The sequence below is a fragment of the Aythya fuligula genome, chromosome 21 (genome assembly GCF_009819795.1).
Source record: "Aythya fuligula isolate bAytFul2 chromosome 21, bAytFul2.pri, whole genome shotgun sequence".
NCBI lineage: Eukaryota > Metazoa > Chordata > Aves > Anseriformes > Anatidae > Aythya > Aythya fuligula.
Window position 1 is genome coordinate 4,941,619 of NC_045579.1, and position 20,102 is coordinate 4,961,720.

General features: G+C 53.0%; 1 protein-coding gene across 5 annotated transcripts in view; it reads left to right on the forward strand.

The window, feature by feature from the left end:
• Window positions 1–20,102, forward strand: part of ACAP3 (ArfGAP with coiled-coil, ankyrin repeat and PH domains 3) — a 69,307-nt gene that overhangs the window by 30,767 nt on the left and 18,438 nt on the right. For all 5 annotated transcript variants that reach the window (XM_032201277.1, XM_032201272.1, XM_032201274.1 and 2 more), the window contains exons 3-10: window positions 151–270; window positions 760–813; window positions 9,099–9,157; window positions 10,840–11,023; window positions 12,233–12,277; window positions 12,715–12,810; window positions 13,152–13,226; window positions 13,696–13,707. In XM_032201277.1, coding sequence (XP_032057168.1) covers window positions 172–270; window positions 760–813; window positions 9,099–9,157; window positions 10,840–11,023; window positions 12,233–12,277; window positions 12,715–12,810; window positions 13,152–13,226; window positions 13,696–13,707 — 624 coding nt within the window. In that variant the 5' untranslated portion in view covers window positions 151–171. The remainder of the gene's footprint in view (window positions 1–150; window positions 271–759; window positions 814–9,098; window positions 9,158–10,839; window positions 11,024–12,232; window positions 12,278–12,714; window positions 12,811–13,151; window positions 13,227–13,695; window positions 13,708–20,102) is intronic.

The following is a 20,102-nucleotide window of genomic DNA, read 5'->3' on the forward strand; positions in this document are numbered from 1 at the left end:
TGCCCCGTGCCGTCGGGGCTGCTCGTGGAGCCACAGCAGTAACGTGAGCAGCATCCTGACCTGAAGGTCCTGCGCCACGGTGCTGGTGCAGACGAAGCCCAGCCTGGCTGCGGTTTGTGTTACCTGCCTCTCTGCTCTCTCCTCGTGCAGCTGGTGAAGCTATGCAGTGGGATGATTGAAGCAGGCAAGGCCTACATCACCACAAACAAGCACTTTGTCAGCGGAGTCCGGGACTTGTCGCAGCAGTGCAAGAAGGATGAAATGATCTCGGTGAGTCGTCCTGCGGGACGGAGCGAGTATTGAGCTTCGTGGTGCTGTGCCTGGACTGTATGTCCAAGACCTTTGTGCTGTTTAAATAGCCGTTTGGCGTGAGATTTTATATTAGGAGGAAAGTAGAGGCCCTCTGACAGTGCAGTGTCGAGGCTCAGGGTGACATTCAGCATCTGCAGGGAGAGCTGAGCTTTTAAGAAGCCGCAGTGCTGGCAAAGTAATTGCAATCTAGGTCAGTAAGCATCAGTTATTTGGGAAGCACAGGGAACCAGCCTGTGGAAGAAACAACTGGCGTGGTGGTTTGAGCACTAACCTGGAAAGGACGGGGAGCCTGTGGCTTCCATGCCAGCTGTTTATTGAAGCACCTTGCCAAGTGCCAGAGTGGCTCTTCAGTGGCTTCATGCGAGTCCCTCACAGCCCACTGAGCCCCTGAGGATGCAGGGCAGCTGCTTCTGTTCACTGACAGTTCTCTTTACCTTTCTTTTGCAGGAGTGCCTAGACAAATTTGGAGACAGCCTGCAGGAAATGATCAACTACCACATGGTAAGTCAGCGCCTCCTCTTATCCCTCTGTGTGCTGATGGCAGCCTCTCACTCCAGGCCCTGCTGAGCTGTCTCCCGTGGTTGGCTTTCCAAGGTGGGATCCGTGAAGGCAGTGTTTGCCACGTTGGGTAGCCAAGAGAGCTGCAGAGGGCCAGGAGATGTTGCCTCTTGCAGCAGTGTTGAAAGGGATGAGCTGTGAGCCTGTCAGAGCTCATGGGTGATCAACACCGGTGCATCCTGTGCTCTAGGAAACTGGATTTCCACAGGCTTGCAGAGCAGGTGGCGCTTAATGAAAGGACACGTGCAGTTTTGCATGGGAGCCTTTTGGTTCATTGCAGATCAAGGATGTGCAGCCAGTAATGGAGGGGTGAGGCTGGAGACCCCTGCATCGAAGGAAAGTGCGAGCTCGCAAGGTCCTGCAGCGCAGGTGACTTGTTCTTTGAGGATAGCACGAGGGTTTGTAATGAGGCAGGGTCCTGAGGAGCTCTGGTAACTCAGGGCTTCAGCTACGAACAGCTTGCACACACAGCCTGCTGGCTGCAGGTGTGGAACACGCTCTGGAGCCTGGCATTCGGATCTGTGCCACTTGGACACCGGCAAGGCTGTGAATGGGCTGGAAGTGAAGGGCTGCTTTGTTAGCTGGTGCCGTGAGCAGACTTGGGGAGCTGTGTGCAGCTCTGTGCTTAAGGACAGCACGGGACAGATCAATGCCACAGTAAAATGAAAGGAAGGAAACGTCCAGACAATGGCTGAGTTAGAAGCTGCCCCCCCCAGCCATCCAGCCGCGGCATCTGTAAGCCTCGTGGAAGAGGAAGGTTCTTCATCCGTGGTGGCTCCGTGCCAGAACCACCATTTTTAAGGCTGTAACTCGGTCAGAATTTAAAGCACAAGTGCTTTAAAGCCGAGGAAGCTTCAGGGTGCCAGCGCTGGCCTGACCCACTTTCACACCACGATAGCCCTGTCGCAGTGCATCAGGCACGGTGCTCGCGTTTGGGATGCCGGCTAACCCCGCGCAGCTGGAGGAGAAGCTGCAGCAAGCCCACGTAATTATTTCCTGCAGCAGGTGGGAAGACAGGCTCCTAGTGAAAAATGCCAGGGGAGAAGAGGTGCTGCACACGCGGCTCTCTGAGGACTGTCAGAGGTGGGAACAAAGAGCTGTACAGCAGTGCTGGTGGGGAGGAGAGGTTGAAGAAACCAGAGTGAGCATCAGCACAAAGGGCTGATTATGCCCAAGCAGAAAAAGTCAAACCCTGCTTCCCTGAATTCTCTAAATTTCCCTCTGAAGAGGTAAGGCCTTTCCACCACGGAGAACGTGAGCCCCCCAGCATTTACCCCTCCGTTCCCGGGATCGTTTTGGAGCTGCAAGGCCCAGCCTGGAGGCAGCAGCCCCAGCCAGCAGGCTCTGGATGCCGCCAGCTGCGCGGCTTCCCCTGGATCCCTGCTCGCTGCCAAGAGTGGCACTTTGGGGATTGCTCTTGCCTCAGCCAACTAAGAAGCAGAAGGACTCTTCCCGGGGCTGCCAAATCCCCAGCTGACGCCGTGTAAACCTTCCCATGCACCCCACCCCGCTCCAAAGGGGTGAGCTCCCCGCTGCAAGCGAGGCAGGGGCTGTAAGAGGCGATATTTCCCTGCCACCAGCTGCAGGGAGAAGGGGAAACGTGCTCCAACCCTCCCTCCCCCAGCTTTTGGAGAGCATCTCCTGTCAGTCCCTCTCCAGGAAATGGCTTTGGAGTGACTGCTGCATCTTCCGTCCTCTCAGACCACGGCTGCTCAATTAGCAGAGTTATTTTTAGGGCCTTCTGCTGTCTCCTTTGTGTGTGTGTGTGTGTGTGTGTGTGTGTGTCTTGGCTCATCCGTGTCTGAGGCAGTTGTCAGTGCTTCATCTAGGCACGTGGCCAGGGCAGTATGTACCACTGGAACAAGTTAAAAAGAAGGGAAAATGTCCCAAAAAATCAGTTGAAAAAAAAAAAAAAAGAGCTTGTTCTATAATTTTATTGCTAGAGTGCTGGGCCAGGAGATATCCTGCTTCCAGTTCAGCAAAATCCAAGCATGAAATCCTCTTGAGCGCAGCGGATGAACCCACACAACATTTCCACCTTTCTTTTAATGCACAGAGGGGAAAAACATCAAAGCAGCCTTTGGAGACAAACGACAAAAGAGCGAGTTGAGTTCAGAGGACCTGGAGTTGGTGTCCTGTGCCTTTTTTGTGCTCTGAGCCACGTCGAGGCACGTACAGGAATCAGAAAGCTCAGCTGGGCTGTTGTACCTTTGGGCCTCAGTGCAAAAAAGCATTTCAGGTGCTTGCCTGCCCCTGAGGAGCTGCTGGGAGGGCACGCAGAGGCTCTGCTGATGCGTGCCAGGGAAATACCAGGATTGCCAAAGGTGAAACAACACCTCAGGTAGTGGATTTTTTGCCCCAAAAAAACAGAAAGGGGTGAAAGCAAGGAAAGCAGGCAGACAGAGGGTGAAGAGGACGGGTTTAATCCTGAGATTAGAGGTGCTGGGGTTCAGGCTGTGCTCAGCCACACGAGAGGAGCTGACACGGAGCAGCAACTCCCCCGCACTCGCCGCCAAGCACGGTCCGTGCAGCACGGGGCCCAGCTGAGCTGCTGAAGGATGCAGGAACGCATCACCCCGCCGGGAGAGCTTCCCCACGTGGGCTGGAGGTGATCTGTGACAGGCAACACCTTCCCAGCTCCCCGGGTGAGATGCGGGAGCAGTGGGTGGCAGACGGCGGTGCCAGAGCCTCGCAGCATCATTCCCACACGGAGCGAAGCGTGGCCTTTTTCAGGAGCCTGAGTGGCACGGACTGGAATTTTGCTCCAGGGCCTGAGGTCTCCCACGTGAGCCCTCCTCCTCGCTCCATACCACACGGCAGTCAATAAATTGTGACTGTGCCTTTGCCAAGCTCTCCCGTGCTGGAAAAGCTTCTTGCTTGTCTACAGACAGACGCTGTGCTCGCAGCTCCAAACCCTGTGTGTTTGTGGGCTTGCCTCCTTCTTCCTTATCACCCTCCCCAAAACCCAAAACGGGTTGAAAAGCTTTAGCCATCTGCCAGGCTATTAGCTGGGAGAAAACAGCTTTCCCTCTTCTTACAGAGTTTGATGGATGTCATTAAGTAGCTGAGCCTAACGAGATCTCCCCGGAGGTAAAGCAGCTTGAAATTGCCACCAGGTCCAGAGCAATCCCTTATAATTTTGGGCTCCTGGACTTCTCTTGTGAGGCCAGCTGGGGGTGTTTGTAATTCCAGCGGTGTAGAAACCCCTGGGGGTTTCCACCCCATGGCCAAAAAGTGTTAAACCATAGGCTTGGAGTGGATTGCTGCTTGCTGTCTGGGTTAAGAGAGATGAGAGATACCCAACAAGGGTAACTCAGAGCTGTCAGCACCCACTTGCAAGGAGCTGAGGAAGGGGAGGCTGCAGGTGATGCACGGGCAGGAGTGTGGGGATGCCCCAAAGCGTGGCTCTGCCCCACAGAGGGAGCTTTGCCACCAACCCATCGCCCTGCACGAGCCTTGGAAGGAAATACCGGGGTCTGCAGCACAGCCTGGGCACATCAGGTCAGCCCTGGGGGAATGGCTTTCCCCGGGGAGGTGAAATCCGAGGTGAAATGGGATGGCGTGAGGGGTTTTACTGCTAATTCCTGATTGCTGTTACGTGGAGGGAGGAGCTGGGGGCTGTGTGCTGGTGAGCTGGAGGATTTCCTACTTACATCCTCGGATGAAAGCACCTCGGGGCGGAAAGGAACGGGAGCAGATGTCTCGGGGTGTTGTTTTGCCTTCCTTTAGGGGGCACATTTCCTTCCTGAGGGTCTCCTGGCTATTTACATGGGAAAAATTCCTTTCTATTTCAGGAGCGTGGGACTCCCGTGCTGAGTTGGGAGTCTTTTGTGGAGTCTTTGTCCTGGAGGCAGCCCTGTGTAGCCCGTGGAGCAGGGAGGAGATGCTCGCTGGATACCTCTGGACTAGCTTGTCCTGGGGAATTCCTAGGGGCAGCCCAAGCCCAGGGGAAAGGCCTGAGTCACCAGAACCTGGGAGAAAGATTTACTGAGGGAATCGCTGCCAGGATTGCAGGCGAACGTGGAAGGAGCCTCCCGAACGGGATCCTCCCAGCCACATCTCCATTCACAAGAGCGGTTTCATACCGTGAAGCCTCTTGGGCCATTTCAAGGCCTTGCAAAAGCATCTCGGGGCGTTCTGTGTTAATAGCCCACATTCCAAAGCAGTCTTCATATCAGGGGCATGAAGTAATGTGGCTGGCTGCACTGACACGGCTCGCTGCGGGATAAACAGAGCGTGTGGGACACGGGAGCCGCGTGTGGGGACGGGGTTATGCCTTGCCGTTAGAGTGGGTTAAAAAAAAAAAGTGGAAAAAGAGGGGGAAAAAATAAACTTTTCACCGAAAAAATAAGTCAGTGGGAATCAAAACACCGAAAATCCTCCAGCAGCTCCCACCTACAAAGCCTCCTTCCCTTTCATCTCTCCGGCAGCAGGGCTCTGCCAGCCTCCGCGCCTGCTTCCTGCCATCCCTCCCTGCCCGCGCTTTCTTCTTGCTCCTTCCCATGCGGCTCCCCCTCTCTGTCTGATCAGCCAGATAAGAAAAGCAAAAGGAGGTGGGTGAAGGTGTTGTGAAACGGCTCCGGCTGAGCCCCTGCAGCGCTTCTCCAGCAGCACCAGGTATTTTTTTTAGCTCAGGAGATGCGATGTGAGCGCTGCCCTCGCCGGTACCGCTCCAGGCAGCCCCGCTGAGACCTGAGCATCCCTGCCTGCCCCAAAGCACCGGGCACGGGGATCCTCCAGGAGCAGGAGCAGCTTGCAGGGGGGATCGGGCTGTGCAGGAGGTGTTTCCTGCTGCCGAGAAGGAAAGCCACCCAGGCTGTGATGAGTCAGGGAGGCAGAGGTGGGTGGAGGGCAGGGGAAGGATGGGGGAAGCGAAAGCAGAGTGCTCCCAGCCTGCCCGTGCTCCCTGGGGCTGGGAGAGCACCACCTGCACTTGGATAACACTTGGGAAGGGGCCGGGTGCATCAGGCTACCCGCTAAGGGATGTCGTTTGTGGCTGCAGAATCCCTGGCAGCCTTTGAACTGAAAAACTTGGACGTTTGGAGCTTGTTTTGAGAGCGACTCAGCTTTAGCTCGGATGGGAAGCTGGGCGCAGGCTGTGTTGACATCCCACAGGCGTGACGGAGGTGGTGCTGGTGGTTGTTTTCCAGAGCACACGGCCTCCAGCGAGCCGTGTTACAGAGGCATCACAGGTGGAAGCTCTTCCCGGGTGGCATTTATCGGGTGTGCCATCGCTCGGGAGGCGTAGGACCAAGCCACACAGCCAGCCTGGGATAAAAGGCACTGAGGCATCCCTTGGCAGGCAGAGGATGCTCAAAATCTGCCCCGTAGGTTACTACATTCAGCTGCGAGAGCTGCAGTGAAAGAGAATTAAACTATGGGAATGTGAAATCAGGGAAAAATGTAGATGTCATCGCTGAGCTTGATTCAGGCAGCTGCAGTGCTGGTTACGTGCTTTTTCCAAAGCTCTCTCAGGCACACCCTGGAGTCAGGACAGACCGAGTTAGCACCTGGGGCCTGGCAAACCTCTGTGCAGTTCTTCAGCAGGCGAGGTGGTGGAAGAGAAGGGGATGTTCCCCCAGCAGCAGAGCATGCAGCCTCTTTAAGCTATTCCCATCGCAGCACCGAATCGGGATGTCGGGGGCTGTTGTAAGGTTTCTGGGTGATCAGCTTCTGCGGCATGGGGTCACATTCACTCCCCAGGAGATGCTGAGAGCCAGACAACAACCACAGCCCCCTCCACAACCCCCTGAGCTCTGCCAGCCCGGCCACAGCTGCCACCCTTCTCTTGCTCGCTGCAGTGCCCCCGTTTTGCGGGATGCTTTTGGGGTCAGCAGCCCTGAGACCAGACCAAAGGATCAGGCTCTGGTTCCCCAGCCACCAGCTCCTGAGGTACGGGCTGACTTCCCAGCTTAGCCTCGGACCTGCTGCTTATGCTTCTCTTTGGCAATTCTTGCCGTAAATGCATGGCTTCATTCTCTGCCACAGCCCCGTTCCCTTGTGCAGCCGCGATGCCCTGCTTCGGGGCTGTAAGTGCTGAGAGAAGCAGCCCCCAGCCCGGTGCCCCCACCTTCTTTTTAGCTCCTGCTTTGCCTTGGAGCCTGCTGGGAGCTCCTCCTGTGGGCTCTGCTGGGATTAACGTGGAAATAGCAACAGCATCCCTTTGGGTGTCTCATCTTGTGTGTCGTGATTTAGGCTTGCAATTCCAGGAACACGAGCCTGGCCCCCTGAGCTTGCTGTCATTTTGGGGGGGGGAAAGAAGTTGCAAATATGGGATTTCTTATCCCCTTGCCTGAGAAGCTCACGCTGGGGGAGTGAAATGCAAGACCCAGCCCCTCGGTGCTGGGCGAGAGCTGTGTTACCTCCCCTCTTCCGTGCTGACCCTCCCCGAGCCCAGCTGTGCGTGAGTCACGGGCTGGACTTCTCGTGTCCTGCCGCAAGCTGCGAGAGAGGGTGGGGTGGTTTTTGGTCTGGAAAATCTTAACCCAAACGATTCGTTCCAAGTACGTCTGGGAGAGGAGGATCAGCCAAGGAGTGGTTTTATATTTGAAATTCTAGGTCTTAAAGCCCCGTCTGTTTGGCCTTGGAAATCAGGTGGAGGACCTGCTTGCAGATATTCCCCTGGGGAAATGAAAGGAGCGATAAGAGGGGCGCTGGTATCGCGGGATGCTTCTGTCCCTGCTCACCCTGGTGGAAACCAGTGACAGCAGGCCTCCAGCTGGAGGTGCTGGTGGAGGCCAGGAGGTTTTCCTGCAGTTTGCCCGTTCCTTTGCGGTGTCACAGGTCAGAGGGAAGCGCTGTGGATGCACAAACGGCACTCGGGGAAGCTGCTCCATGGGAAACGGTGCGGGCCAAGGGCTCTTGGAGCGCACCCTGGGAGGGCAAACGGGTGCCAAGAGGAGCGAACAACTTACACGGGTGTAAAAACGCAAAGCTGGGTGGTCTCTGGGTTTCCTTTCTTTCCCCCTTGCTTTGCATCTGTTCGTATTTAGAGGCCGTTCCTGGCTGTTTATGCTCAGCCAGCCCTGGCGTGTTTCTTGCTTTGTCCTTGGCTGCGGCGCTGCATGGGATGAATCTGCGTGAGGCTCTGCAGCCGCTGAGCCCTGGCGGTGCTGGAGTGGTACACCTGGACAGCATCAAAAGCATGGCCTGCTCGTCTCCTGGTGGGAGATGTTAGGTGGGAGGGCATCTGTGGATGGATGAAGGAATGAGCCTGGGGGTTTCGTAAGGTCCTGGTGTCACGGGTGGAGACTGCTCAGGTGGAGAGCATGGACCATGCTCTCATCACCAGTGGGTGAAGGCAGAAAAAAAAGCCCTTCCCCAAGGAAACCGTCACAGTTTCTCAAACTACAGAATAAGGATGGACAGAACCATCCTCCCGGTGCCTCTGATGGATGGAGGATGTTAGGGCTCTGGGCATTTAAGGAGAGGAAGCGAGGCCGAATGCTGGGTTGGGAAGCGCCGCTCCTTTCATGAGAAAGGCACAATCATTGCTGTGTGTCCTCCCTTCAGCTGCTGCTCAGGACACGATGCTAAGCTGGAGCCAGGGTTACTCGTGCCAAACAGCTGCGATGCCAGACCCCAGCACTGATATTTCAGGGCTTCCTTCAGGTTTGGGCCAGTGCCCAGGTCTTGTGCTCCTGCTGGGGGGATGAAACGGGTTCCCTGTCGCTCCGTGGGCCACTTTTGCTAGCTGCAGCCTGCCCCAAAGGCTTCTCCGTGTCACCCTGGGATGCTGTGCCCTCCCTGTGTGTGGTCTGGGAGCCTGGCCCTCTGTTCCCAATTAGCCAAAACGCTGTGCATCCCGAGCCCGGTCTGAAATGGGGAGTTGCTTGTAGCCATGGCCAGCGGAGACGTGGAGAGGGGGAGCTGAGCAGACCCCGCTGTTGTGGCATCTAACGGGGAACTTCTCGTGAAGGTCAGGAGATGGTAAGGGCAGAGGGTGTAGAGAAATGGTCCCACGTTTTTTTGGTGAGGGGTAGACAAAGTTGAAAAGATTTGTAGGAACTAACCCTTTTAATGCCTTATACTTGGACTTCTTACCCATGCTTGTCAGCGTGTGGTCTGATGGACCTTCAGAGGTGGCTCCTGTCTCCTTCCCAGGGGTGACAGTGCCCTCCTCTGGCAAATTGAGAAATCTGGGGCTTGGGAGAGACTTCAGAACGGACTGAAGGCAGCTGCTCCTACAAACACTCACTTTTCCTTTTTTTTTTTATCTTTTTTTTTAGATCCTGTTTGACCAGGCTCAGAGGTCTGTCCGGCAGCAGCTGCACAACTTTGTGAAAGAGTGAGTATGAGTCCTATCAGCTCGGTCTGCAGCTTCTATCGCACCTCTCCTGCGTGCACTGGAGCGAACACAACCTCTGCCCAGCTCCCCAGGGCTCTGCTTGGGGCAAAAGAGACACAGAGGGGCAGAGTACAGGACCGCTTGGTGGGGTGGCTGTTGCTGTCATCTCACTGTGATATAATTTGGTTGCTCTGCTGTCAACCAGATGTATTTATCCTGTTCCCAAGTCCTATTTAAAGCAGGACGTGAAGGATACCTGCAGATCAGAGCAGCATCCCAAAGCCTGGCAGAATTCAGCTGCAGAGCTCATCTCTGCTTCCCCTCCCTGAGCCTAGAGGTGAAACACCTCCCAGAGCTCAGATCCGTGTGGAGCAGGGCCAGCTCTGCATCTGTTCCCTTAGGTTAAATGCAGGATTTTCTCTGTGGCTTAACCCAGTGCGTGCTCCCAGTTGGGATGGGGACAGCCTGGACCTTTGATGGGGTCTCAGCTTTCCTCACCGTCGCTGCGTTAAACGCTTCCTCTGCGAGCATCTCCTCCCCGGGGCAGGTGCCACGTGCAGGGATCCCAAATCAGCTGAATGTAGGTCAGAGGCAGCCCAGGCCTCCAGCTAAGCAGGAGCTGGTTTCCATGGGAACTGGGAACTGACCGAATCCCTCACAGCTGGCTGGTTTGGTGCAGGGGGGCCCCCAGCTGACCCCCCAGCTCCCCAGCCCCATCTTCTTCCCTAGCCCTTCCCCTGCCCCCGCTTTCTCTATAATCATTTCTCTGATGAGCTCAGATTTAATCTGCTTAAGGCTGGCAGTCGGAAGGGGGAATTTCACCTTCGGTTTGGGGCTGTCATCCTTTTAGCATCTTTGCAACTTACTTTTTCCCCCACTTGTGCCCCTCAGCCTCTGCACCTCCAGGCCCTGGTGCCTGGATCTCTGCACTGCTCCTGCCCGTGGTTGGGGAAATAATTTTGATACCTGGGAATAAAGGAAGAATGGGAAAAGGAAGAAATCCCTTGCGTGGTGATCCATAAATATGAAATATTGTTTAATAATATTTGCAAATTATATATAGCAATATATTTATATGTATTTTTATATATGATTATAATTATCTTTTTATATATAATATGCAAATATTATTAAATGAGCCTAGTAAACAAGGGGAAAAGGAAAAGTCCAATGTCTGGAATTAGTCAGACAAGACAGAATCAGCTAGAGACGCTCATGGATGGCCTGGTTGCCCTTGTTGAACGCCCTGAATTTGAAAAGTAGCCGGTTTCCTTCTGTTTCACATCATGGAATAGGAAGTTTTTACAGGCAGGCTCTGAACCGTTCTGCTCACTGCTTATTCCAAGGGCAGTCGTGGGCTGTCTGTAGGGCTGGATGTGGTCTTGCCTGGCTTTCTGGATGCTGTCCTTGGAGGATTTCCTTCAAGATTTAAAGGCAGCATGGAGAGCCCAGTGTCTTTCCTGGCCAAGTTTCTCTGAAGAATGTCTAGAATTAGTCTGGAGTCAGTCCAGCTAGACACAGTGGCACTTGGAGAGGTCGTTAACATGCCAGTGACACTTGAAGCAAGATCTCTGAGTGATGGCAGTGAACCTGGCTTCGCCTCTCCCTGCTGTGCTGTCCCAGCAGTGTTGTGGCTGCTCTGTAACGATGATTCCCACCATCTCCTCTTCTCTGGGTTCCAGTGACGTCCGGAAATTCAAGGAAACCAAGAAGCAGTTTGACAAGGTACGAGAAGACATGGAGATTTCGCTGGTGAAGAATGCCCAGGCACCTCGGCACAAGCCCCATGAAGTGGAGGAGGCAACGGGCACCCTGACCATAACCAGAAAGTGCTTTCGGCACCTGGCCCTGGACTACGTGTTGCAGGTTGGTGTCTGCCCACGGCTCTGTCTGCGCCTCGCAGTGCAGAACAAGACCTCAAGGCAAACTGCTAAAACTGCTGTAGGGAACAAAGACATTGACAGGTGGAAGGAGACAAAAAGGGTCTTACATCTGCATTCAGAAGGGTTTGGGGTTGCTAATTCATGGGACGTTTTGCCCTCTGTCCTCAGGGGCCAGAGAGTCTATGGGACTGGTGTGTGAGGGAGTGTGAAGCCATCAAGGTTTGCTCCAGTTGCAGGCACTGGTGGAGTTGTCTGTGTGCAGGGTGCAGATAACTTCTTGAGGTCTCTTCCAACCTATATTATGCTACAAGTCCGTGCTGAAATGTGTTTATACATGTTTCTGCCTTTGCACGGCACTGACCTGACTCCACAGGTCGATGTTCTCCTTCCTAAAAATGCTACAGCATAGATGAGAAGGGAAATCTCCCTCGCTTTTCAGTGAGAGGAATTAAACAGACTGCCCTAGACTGAATTCCTCTTCCCAGTGGGAGATTTGCTGCGTCTGAAATGGTGAAGGATTTTTCTCTGTATCATTCACAGGCTTCGTGTCAGGTCTGTCCTTCCAGGCAGTGGGCGTATTGAGCAGCCAAACTGTGTTAATATTGATCCGTGTGTGTCTCCACTAGCTGTCACTCCCGCAGCACCAAGCAGAGACCATCTGCCAACAGGCTCTGTGTGATCATCAGGCAGTGCCTGATGGCACAGACGCTCTGACAGTCAGCCAGGCACTTTTGTCTGAAAAATGGGTGTGGAAAGGGTGTGCACACACTGAACATAGGCCCGCCACGAGTACCACAATTTCATGGCTGGTTCCACAGTACTTATTGGATAAGCCCAGGGTGCTACAGCGCTGCCTCTCAGCCTGCTAAGGGAAATCAAAGCAGTGTCCTGGTGGATTAAACATCTCTGTGTGATGCCAAATGGCACACTGGGGTCACTGGTTTCAGCCTGTGCACAGCCATGGGGCCAGCAGGAACCTCAGTCAGTAGGAGCCTCCAACAGAAAATGTCTCTGCTCTTTTACTTTTCATTCCACCTGGAGCTTGCAAGAACTGCCTTTTCAGGAGCTAATTTTCGGTAACTGTACCCGGTTTGCTGCTAGGGGCATTGCAACAAGTTGCTCCTGCTTAAATCCCCGTGTTGGACTGCCTCATGCTGCTGATGCTGAGAGTCTTATCTTGATCCCTTCACAGATCAACGTCCTGCAGGCCAAGAAGAAGTTTGAAATCCTGGATGCGGTAAGGACTCTGTTTTCTGGGGCTGCTCTCAGTGTCTCAGGGAAAGGCAGCCCTCTCCATTCCAGGCTGCACGGGTCAGCATCCCAGCTCCTTGGTCTGCCACGGAGATGCTGTCTGGGGCAGTTTTGGAGGCTGCAGGGATGCTAACAAGAGGGGAGGGTGAAGGAGCAGAGCAGAACTCCCCAGGCCAGAACTGGAAGGGACTTTCAGGGGGGAAGGATGCTGCTTGTAGTGCTTTCTGCTCAGAACAAGTGGAAGCATGGCCTTGTGGAAGGATTTGTGAGAGGAAGAAAGAGGGAGAGTCACCTAGTGGATAGGCTGCTATAGGAAAGTGGTAGAGCTGTGCCTTGAGGGGCTGTTTTATGGAAAATAAAGGATAAGGACTCTTCACACTGTCCCAGAGCCTGTTCTGACCTTGCTTTTGTTCCTCTCTCCAGATGCTGTCCTTCATGCACGCCCAGTACACCTTCTTCCAGCAGGGCTACAGTCTTCTCCATGAACTGGATCCTTACATGAAGAAGCTTGCCACAGAGGTGAGAGGCAGGGAATTGTGGCTTTTCTCCCCTCTGCCCTGAGAGGATGTCCTCGTTCCCGTTCAGCTACTGAACCTGGTAATCAGGGAGTGTGGTCAGAGCATCGTGCTAAGCCCTGTGCTTGTTTGAGCTGTGCCCTGGGCTGAGCACTGTGGTTAGCAGCTGACAGCTGCAGTTATTTGCAGTGCGCACCCAAACGAAGCCCAACACACTTTTCTCCTCTCGTGGGGACTTGCAACAAGGGGAAGGTTGGTGTAACGCTAGAGCAGGGAAGCAGAAATGGATTCATCAGCTTGTAAATCTCCTTCCTGACTTCCTGGTGTCCTCCTCCCCACCTTTAGCTCGACCAGCTGGTGATTGACTCTGCAGTGGAGAAGAGGGAGATGGAGCATAAGCACGCGCTGATACAGCAGAGGGTGAGTCCTGCGGCTGAGTCCTGGCCAGAGTCCCTCCTAAATCACCCAAGAGATGAATGCACGGCTGCATTCCCTTGGCACACACGGACAGGGCTTGCTGCAGGGCCCTTTCTTCATTCACAGCGAAGCTCACGCTGCACCGAAACGATGTGGAGGGTTGTGGGAGAGAGGGGGCAGGACTCGGTGCTGCTACTGGGAGAGGAGCACGCTGCAGCGAACTTTTATGCAAGTCTGCTCCTAACTGCTTGCTAAGTGATTCAGCTGCTATAATTGGGAATAACCACCATGATCTGGCAAGCTGCTAGGATCTATTATCAGACAAGTCGTAGCTTTCAGAAGAGAGGTAACTTTGGCTAATGTGGGCTCTGATTTTCCAGACCATTCATCTAGGCAATGATCCCAAATCCTTGTAGTAACGTTGATTTTCTTATTTTCCTTCTCTTAATGGATTGCTGACCTGCCCGTGCAGACCCTCCTGCAGGTGAGTACCACAAATTTCCTTCCTCCAGCACCTTCATTTTTCAGAATTAGCACTTTGTTTCTCTGGATATTTACAAAGTCCTGCCTTTGAAACCCCCAAAAAAAAGAAACCTTGCAACATAGTGCTGTAACATAAACACTAGAAATGTAATTTTAAAGCCCAGTTTCAAGTGAATTTGGTTTCATTCTCACCAAAGTTGTTTTCCATCCTGTGCTGAAATAAGATTTCAGTTTCCTCTGTTCTCTGTGATGGTCGGTCTTGACTCAGAGCAGTGGCAGCCGTGCTTGGCTGCCACATTTTTGGCTTTATTTTTGGTGCTTAGGATCTTTGAAGACCGTGGGTCTGGTGGGAGGAGAATTGGCTGTACAGGCTTCGAACTGAGGGCAGTGGCGGGCTTTCAACACATGCAAACGTTTGTAAAAATACAAAATGATGGTCCCCAGCCCACAGAGCACTGTGCAGGGGGGGTGTTGTGTCCTGTGTGGGTAGGAAGGGTTTGACTTGTCGTGGTGGATGGATGACAAGTGTGCGATGCTTTCCGTGCTGTGCATTTGCTTTCTCCCGTGTGTGCTCCCTGGTCCATTAGCCAGCATCATGTAACATAACCTCTGCAGAGAGAGATGGGCTGCGGCAGCTTTTCCATTCAAGTCTGTTTAAAAGCTGTCCCGCAGGAGATGACAGCAGCAATGCTGGGGAAGCCAAGGGAAGCCAAGCCGTCCTCGGGGAATACAAAAATGCTTGCCAAGGCGTTGATGGCTTGCTGTCATTTTCAGACCAAGAGTTTAAGCCCTACCAGGGTTTTAACTCGCAAAGAATCCTTTAGCAGTGAAATAAGAGCTAGAGAGGTAGAGCAAAGCCAAAGAACGGCGAAAGATTCAAGCTGCCTGTAGATAGCTGACAGGATGAATTAAAACCTGGCTTGTTGCTGGAACGATGAATGTACAGGGCAGGTACTTGCGTGGATCAATACTCCTTAACAGGAAGGAAGCAACTGGCCATTTTTCCCCTTCTAATGCTCTCTCAAAAGTGTCATAACACATGAAATGGAAACGTAACTGGATTTGAAAGTTAATGACAGGCATTCCCTGGGAAGCGTCCTGTGCATGTGCTCCCTGCGGTTAAGTGTTCCGAGGGAGGGGAAGACCCATCTGTGACCTCTCCCTTCCCCTGGGGACTCTGCAGGAGCGATGACTTCATTCGAGGGACTGCGGAAGGTCTCTCTGGTGCCGTGCATTTCGGTTAAATCTCTTTCCACTGCATGGCTTTCAATGGGCTAGCAGCAAATGAAGCAGGGGTCGGGCTCCAAGAGGGAGAAGGAGCAATTATTTTTCACCGAGATAAGGTATGCGTAGAGCTGTGGCTCCCTGTGTGCATAGGCTTGCAAGAGAGCTGAACATCCCTACTGCAGTTTAGGGTTTAAAGCTTCCTGCCTGGATGTGTTTCGAGGCTGCTTTCTGGCTGCACTGGTGTTGCTCCTCACCGTGGAGCGTGGCACCCTGCATCTGCTGAGCATCTCGCCATCTCCAAAGGGAGCACAGCACACGTCTGAATTCATGTCTTCCTGCTCAGCCTGTCCAAACCCAGGGATATCCTCTGGTCTTTGGAAAAAAAAAAAAAAGGATTTAGTAGCACTTAACTATAGAGGAATGGGGGAAACATCTTTTTTTAATCAAACTGGTGTCTTCCTGAACAGCCTGCCAAGGTACAGCAGAAAGGGAGGGAATCCAGTGTAAAAAATGCAGTTTGGAGTGTTCCTTGGGGTCTGATGGCAGGATTTTTCTCATTTAATTACCTAAGGATAGCTTTGTGAGGGCAGCCTGCTAAGCCACATTCCTAACAAAGTGGTCTCTTTTGTTTTTTTAATCAAAAAAAAAAAAAAAAAAAAAAAAAGGAGGGAAACAACATCAACCTCAACTATTTTCTTTGATACCGGAATTCAGGTGCCTCTTCTTATGCCTCCCTCTCCCCCACCTTCCTGCATGCAGCATCTGCCTCCTTTTGTGTCGATTCCTAGGGCAGCTATCACTTCTGGCTGTCATTTTAACTGCTGCCCTCTCTGCCTTTCCAGCTCCAAAGCCTTCAAGAGCTCCACTTGCAGCTTCACGCTGCATAGCAAAATAACACTCCCTTGTACAAAAAGGGTGCCAATGAAACTAGCGGAAGGATGAGTCTATTTTTATGGGCTACAATAAATATTTGAGTTATCCTTCTGGTGTGCAAAGAGAAGAGAGGCTTAGTGGGAAGGATAGGGGTGCCTCTCTCCTGTGTGCATGGGCTGCTTGTGTGAAAGGAGTGCTTTTTGGAAGACACTTGTGCAAAAGGCTGTAGAGAGAGTCCTGTTATTGGCCATATTTCTTGTGCATTGAGCTGATCTGTCTGAAATCACACATCTGATACATTTGTTTGCACGTGGGCTCAGTTGATGGATGCACAAAGGCACGTGGGCTGGTCCAGGTTGGACCACGTAGGTGAAACACCACCAGAGCGCAAGCCTGGGAAGCTTTTCCAGTGGGAAAAGGGGGAAGAAATGGTGGCACTTAAACAAAACTGCCGGTCTCTGGAAGTGGAAGAACACAGGGCTGTACAGAAGCTGCTTTGCAGCCTCATACCTATTCCCCGGTCCCTGGCAGAGAAAGCAATTGTGCTTCTGCTGCCTGTTTGCATGGCAAGGGAGGAAGGAGTGCCAAGGCAGAGCTCTCTGCCTCATTTAGCCCAGCTGGTAAATAACAACCCGGGGGCCATCTGGCACTTCAGCACCCCGAGTTCACGGCTGCAGCGGAGCAGGGCTGGAATTGCTGGCCCAAAAGGTGGCCCTGCTCCCAGGAGCAGCCCCTGCTGAAGGCAGAGGAGCGTAGTAAGGTCAGGGGACAGGCGGGGAGCATCTTCCTGTCAACCCCGCTCTGTGCTGCCTGGCTTCTCCCACTCCCTCCTGTGCCTCCCTGACAGCTGTATGGTAATTAGCCCTTGCTCTAAGCTGATTGCCTGTGAATAGGAGGCATGGGGAGGGGGCAAGCAGGTGGTCCCCAGGGGCCAGCCAGCTTCCTTCGCCTGCTGCCCCTCGCTTTGACAGGAGCCAGCGGCAGAGCTCGCAGCCTCCCGAAAAGGAGTAGGAGGGGTAAAGGAGAAGGGGCTGAAAAAGAAATCCCTCCTTCCCTGCCAGCCCACGGTGCTTAGCAGAGATGCTACTCTAGAGAGCGAGCAGAGAGAGGAGAGAGAGAGAGAGGACAGAGCTGCTCCCTGCAGAACCTCCCCGGCAGCTGGCATCATGAAGATTTTCAGCAGGCTTGAATACCTCCTGGTAAGGAGATGGTTCCTACAGGGTTGGTTCTTGGGGAGAAAGTTTAGGGGGCGCTTTGCCTTGGGGGAGCAAGGAGGGTGCCTGTAGGAGCGTGTTTGCTGATGAGACCCTAAAGCAAGTACAGCTTTGTTGCTGTAGGAGAGCAAACGTGTTTGGTTTTGTTGGCGGGATGGAAAAGGGCAGGGCATGGATCTCTGAGCATCATCTGCTGGCAAGCTGCAGAGCAGGGGGATCGTTTGGCATTAGGGAACTCCAGAAACAAAAGGTCTGTAAATGGGATTTTGCTGGAATGAACAAAAGCTGTGCAGAATGGGAATGCGTGTGGGGGAGCCCTCCTCCGAATTCCATCTGCTTCGGAGGGTGCCTTGGGCTGTGCAGTGTATACACAGGGGTAAAAATAGCCAGATAGAGAGAGGCTTGAAATCCAGTCAGGCACCAGAAGAGAACAGAATGTGCGTGCAGCAGTGTTTGTGTGGAAGGGGGCGTGTGCCTCCGTGGGGAATGGGAATATTCCTCTGAATTAGGTTCTGCTCAGCATGGGAGCCAAACTAGGCACGCAGCGTTGCACTTACCTCGGGAGAAGCTCTTCTCTGCGCTCGGGTGTGCATAATGGTAAATGGTGAGCATCGTTGGTTACCTAACAAGTGAAGGAAAGCACTTTGGGGTAAAGCCTTTGTTTTCTCTGAAGGCGAGCAGTTGTCACGCGTGCTGTCTGTTGTCTTCAATGGTATTGATTGGAAATAAAATCCCGTGGAGTTTATTTCTCTGTGTTCCTCTGGGTATCTTCAACTGTACTGAGATGATCCACTGGTCGGGATTGCCTGGTTTGGGGAGCTTTTCTATCACTAAAAATCAAAACATGCAGAGAAGTGCAGTCACGATGTCTACATCAAAGTGGTACAGTGAGGTGTTAATGCTGTGGCTCCTCAGGGAAGGCCACTGCCATGATAAGAATATTTTAAAGAACTGCAACGAAGCTGATGTTTCACAGAAAGCTTCTCTCTGTTCTCAGCTAGGTGTTGTGCCCTTTGGGACTGGAGCAAACCTGCACCAGGTGGGCAGAAACGAGACCTCCCTACTGCAGCAGGTGCCTCTGAGGCAGGGCTCCTTGCCTGGCAAACATCCCCCTGCCAAAAATATCTGGGGGATGAGGGCATCTTCACCCCTCGTGGTAAGGCTGCTCACTGAAGCTGTATTTAGTCTGACCAGGCATCTCTCTGCGTGAAGTGCTGGCTTCACAGGAGCAAGGGGCAGAGCTTTGGCTGCCCTCTGCAGCGTGCAGTCCCTGCGCATGCTGCGTGCAGATGGACGAGGGAGTTTGCAGCCAAAAGGGGCAAGAGATGCCCTCTAAATAGGGTTTTCTTTTTTTCTTTCCTGGATCCGTTTGTGGCTGTGCCTGCGTTGGGTTTTTCATTTCGTTTTCTGGTTCGAGTGTCCCCCTTAATTCCTTTTTCACATCCCTATGGCCGTGTCTCTTGGAATTTGTTAATTCATTGTCATTTCGGCAGCAGTCGGCGTGCTCCCGTGGAAACCGTGGTGGCATCCTTTCTAAAAGAATATCAGCTCCTGGGCAGCCGTGTGTGCAACCTCAGGGTGATAGGGCCAGCGAGGCCAGGCCGGTTTGATTTACTGGAAATGGGTGACACGGGGAAGCAGATGATGGCAGAGATTCGGTTTCTTGTTTTGGGAGAGAAAGGATTTATTTAACCAATGTGGGATCCAATGTGTCACTGCTGTTTCTAATCGCACGCACAGTTGTAACCCAAGCCATGCAGACCCCAGTCCTAGGAAGCCTTTTCCATGTCGAGCATTTTTCATGCAGCAGAGACAATGAGGTGCTAATTGCAGACTGAATAAACGGGTCCAAACCCACTGAGAGCAGACTCTTCCGATCCGTGCACACAGCGGTGATGGGAAGGAATTGGTGAAAGGAGGTCTGTGAAAACCATGTGTTAGTGTCACACGTAGCAGGGAAGGGAAAGGGGGCACAAGAAAAAGCTTTCCTGTGTGCCCTTACCCTGCTTGTCAGGCCTTTTAAAGTGAGGTTTGAACCCAGAAAGTTGCTGGCTGTTGTGGAGTGGGCGACACATTCCTTCACCAGCAGCTCCCAGACACAGCTGGGAAGGCTTGAGAGGCTGCGAAGTTTCTCCTTGGTTTTACCTCTTGGCTATATGAGCTGTTCCTGCACCTTTTGCTTTCAGTCTTTGCCCGGCTGAGAAAGCAAAACCAATACTGATCGGGGATCATTGCTGGATTTATTTTTTCTCCTTCCCTTTTCCTTTAGTTTGCCCTTCACTGCATAAGCTGGTAGCAAAGACCTCAGCAGAGAGCAATGAACTGGAGCAAACTGTCCCTGAGGATGCCCAGGGACAAGAGGCAGGCTGCTCCTTATTCCTCAGCTCTCCCTTGACTTCAGCCTACTTTACAAATCCAGCTTACAGCTCTGGCGGGCATCCTGCCCTCAGCTGCCCTGCAGTGGCTGCGTTGACCTCAGCGGAGTTGCTCAGGGATTGCAGCAGCAGAAACACGTGCAGAATTTGGCCTGGGGATGTTTCCTAACCAATGAGGAAAAGGGAGAGAGAAATAGCATCCAAGTAATGTAGCACCAGTCAGCCTTTCTAGCAATGTGGTGCTAGGTTTGGGCACCATCCAGATAGCTCTGCCTCCTATGAGCTGCAGGTGTGCTTGGTGTTTTGGGGTTAATTCCTTCTAAAACCGGGTTTGGTGCGGGTCAGGGTTCCCTCAAAGGTAAGGAACAGCTCCATGTGCCTTCAGCTCCTCTGCTTCAGCCCTGCGGGCTGTGGAGAGGGGTAACACAACGCAGGCTCCACGAGGTTAAACCCACACCTGGCTGGACTCCGCTGGCTTGCAGTGGATTTACTCTGACGCACGTGGCCCATCTGTTCCCCCTGCTCTCACCACGCAGCACCCTTATATAAGGGCAGCTGAGATCACAGGGGGTGTTCAGACCCTCACCCCTGCTTTTACAAACCCCTTCCACCAGGTGTCATTTCTAAGAAGCCCTTGGAAGGGTTTTTGTGCTGTGTGCTTCCCAACGAAATCCTTATTTTGCGGTATTTGGGGTATTTATCATCGA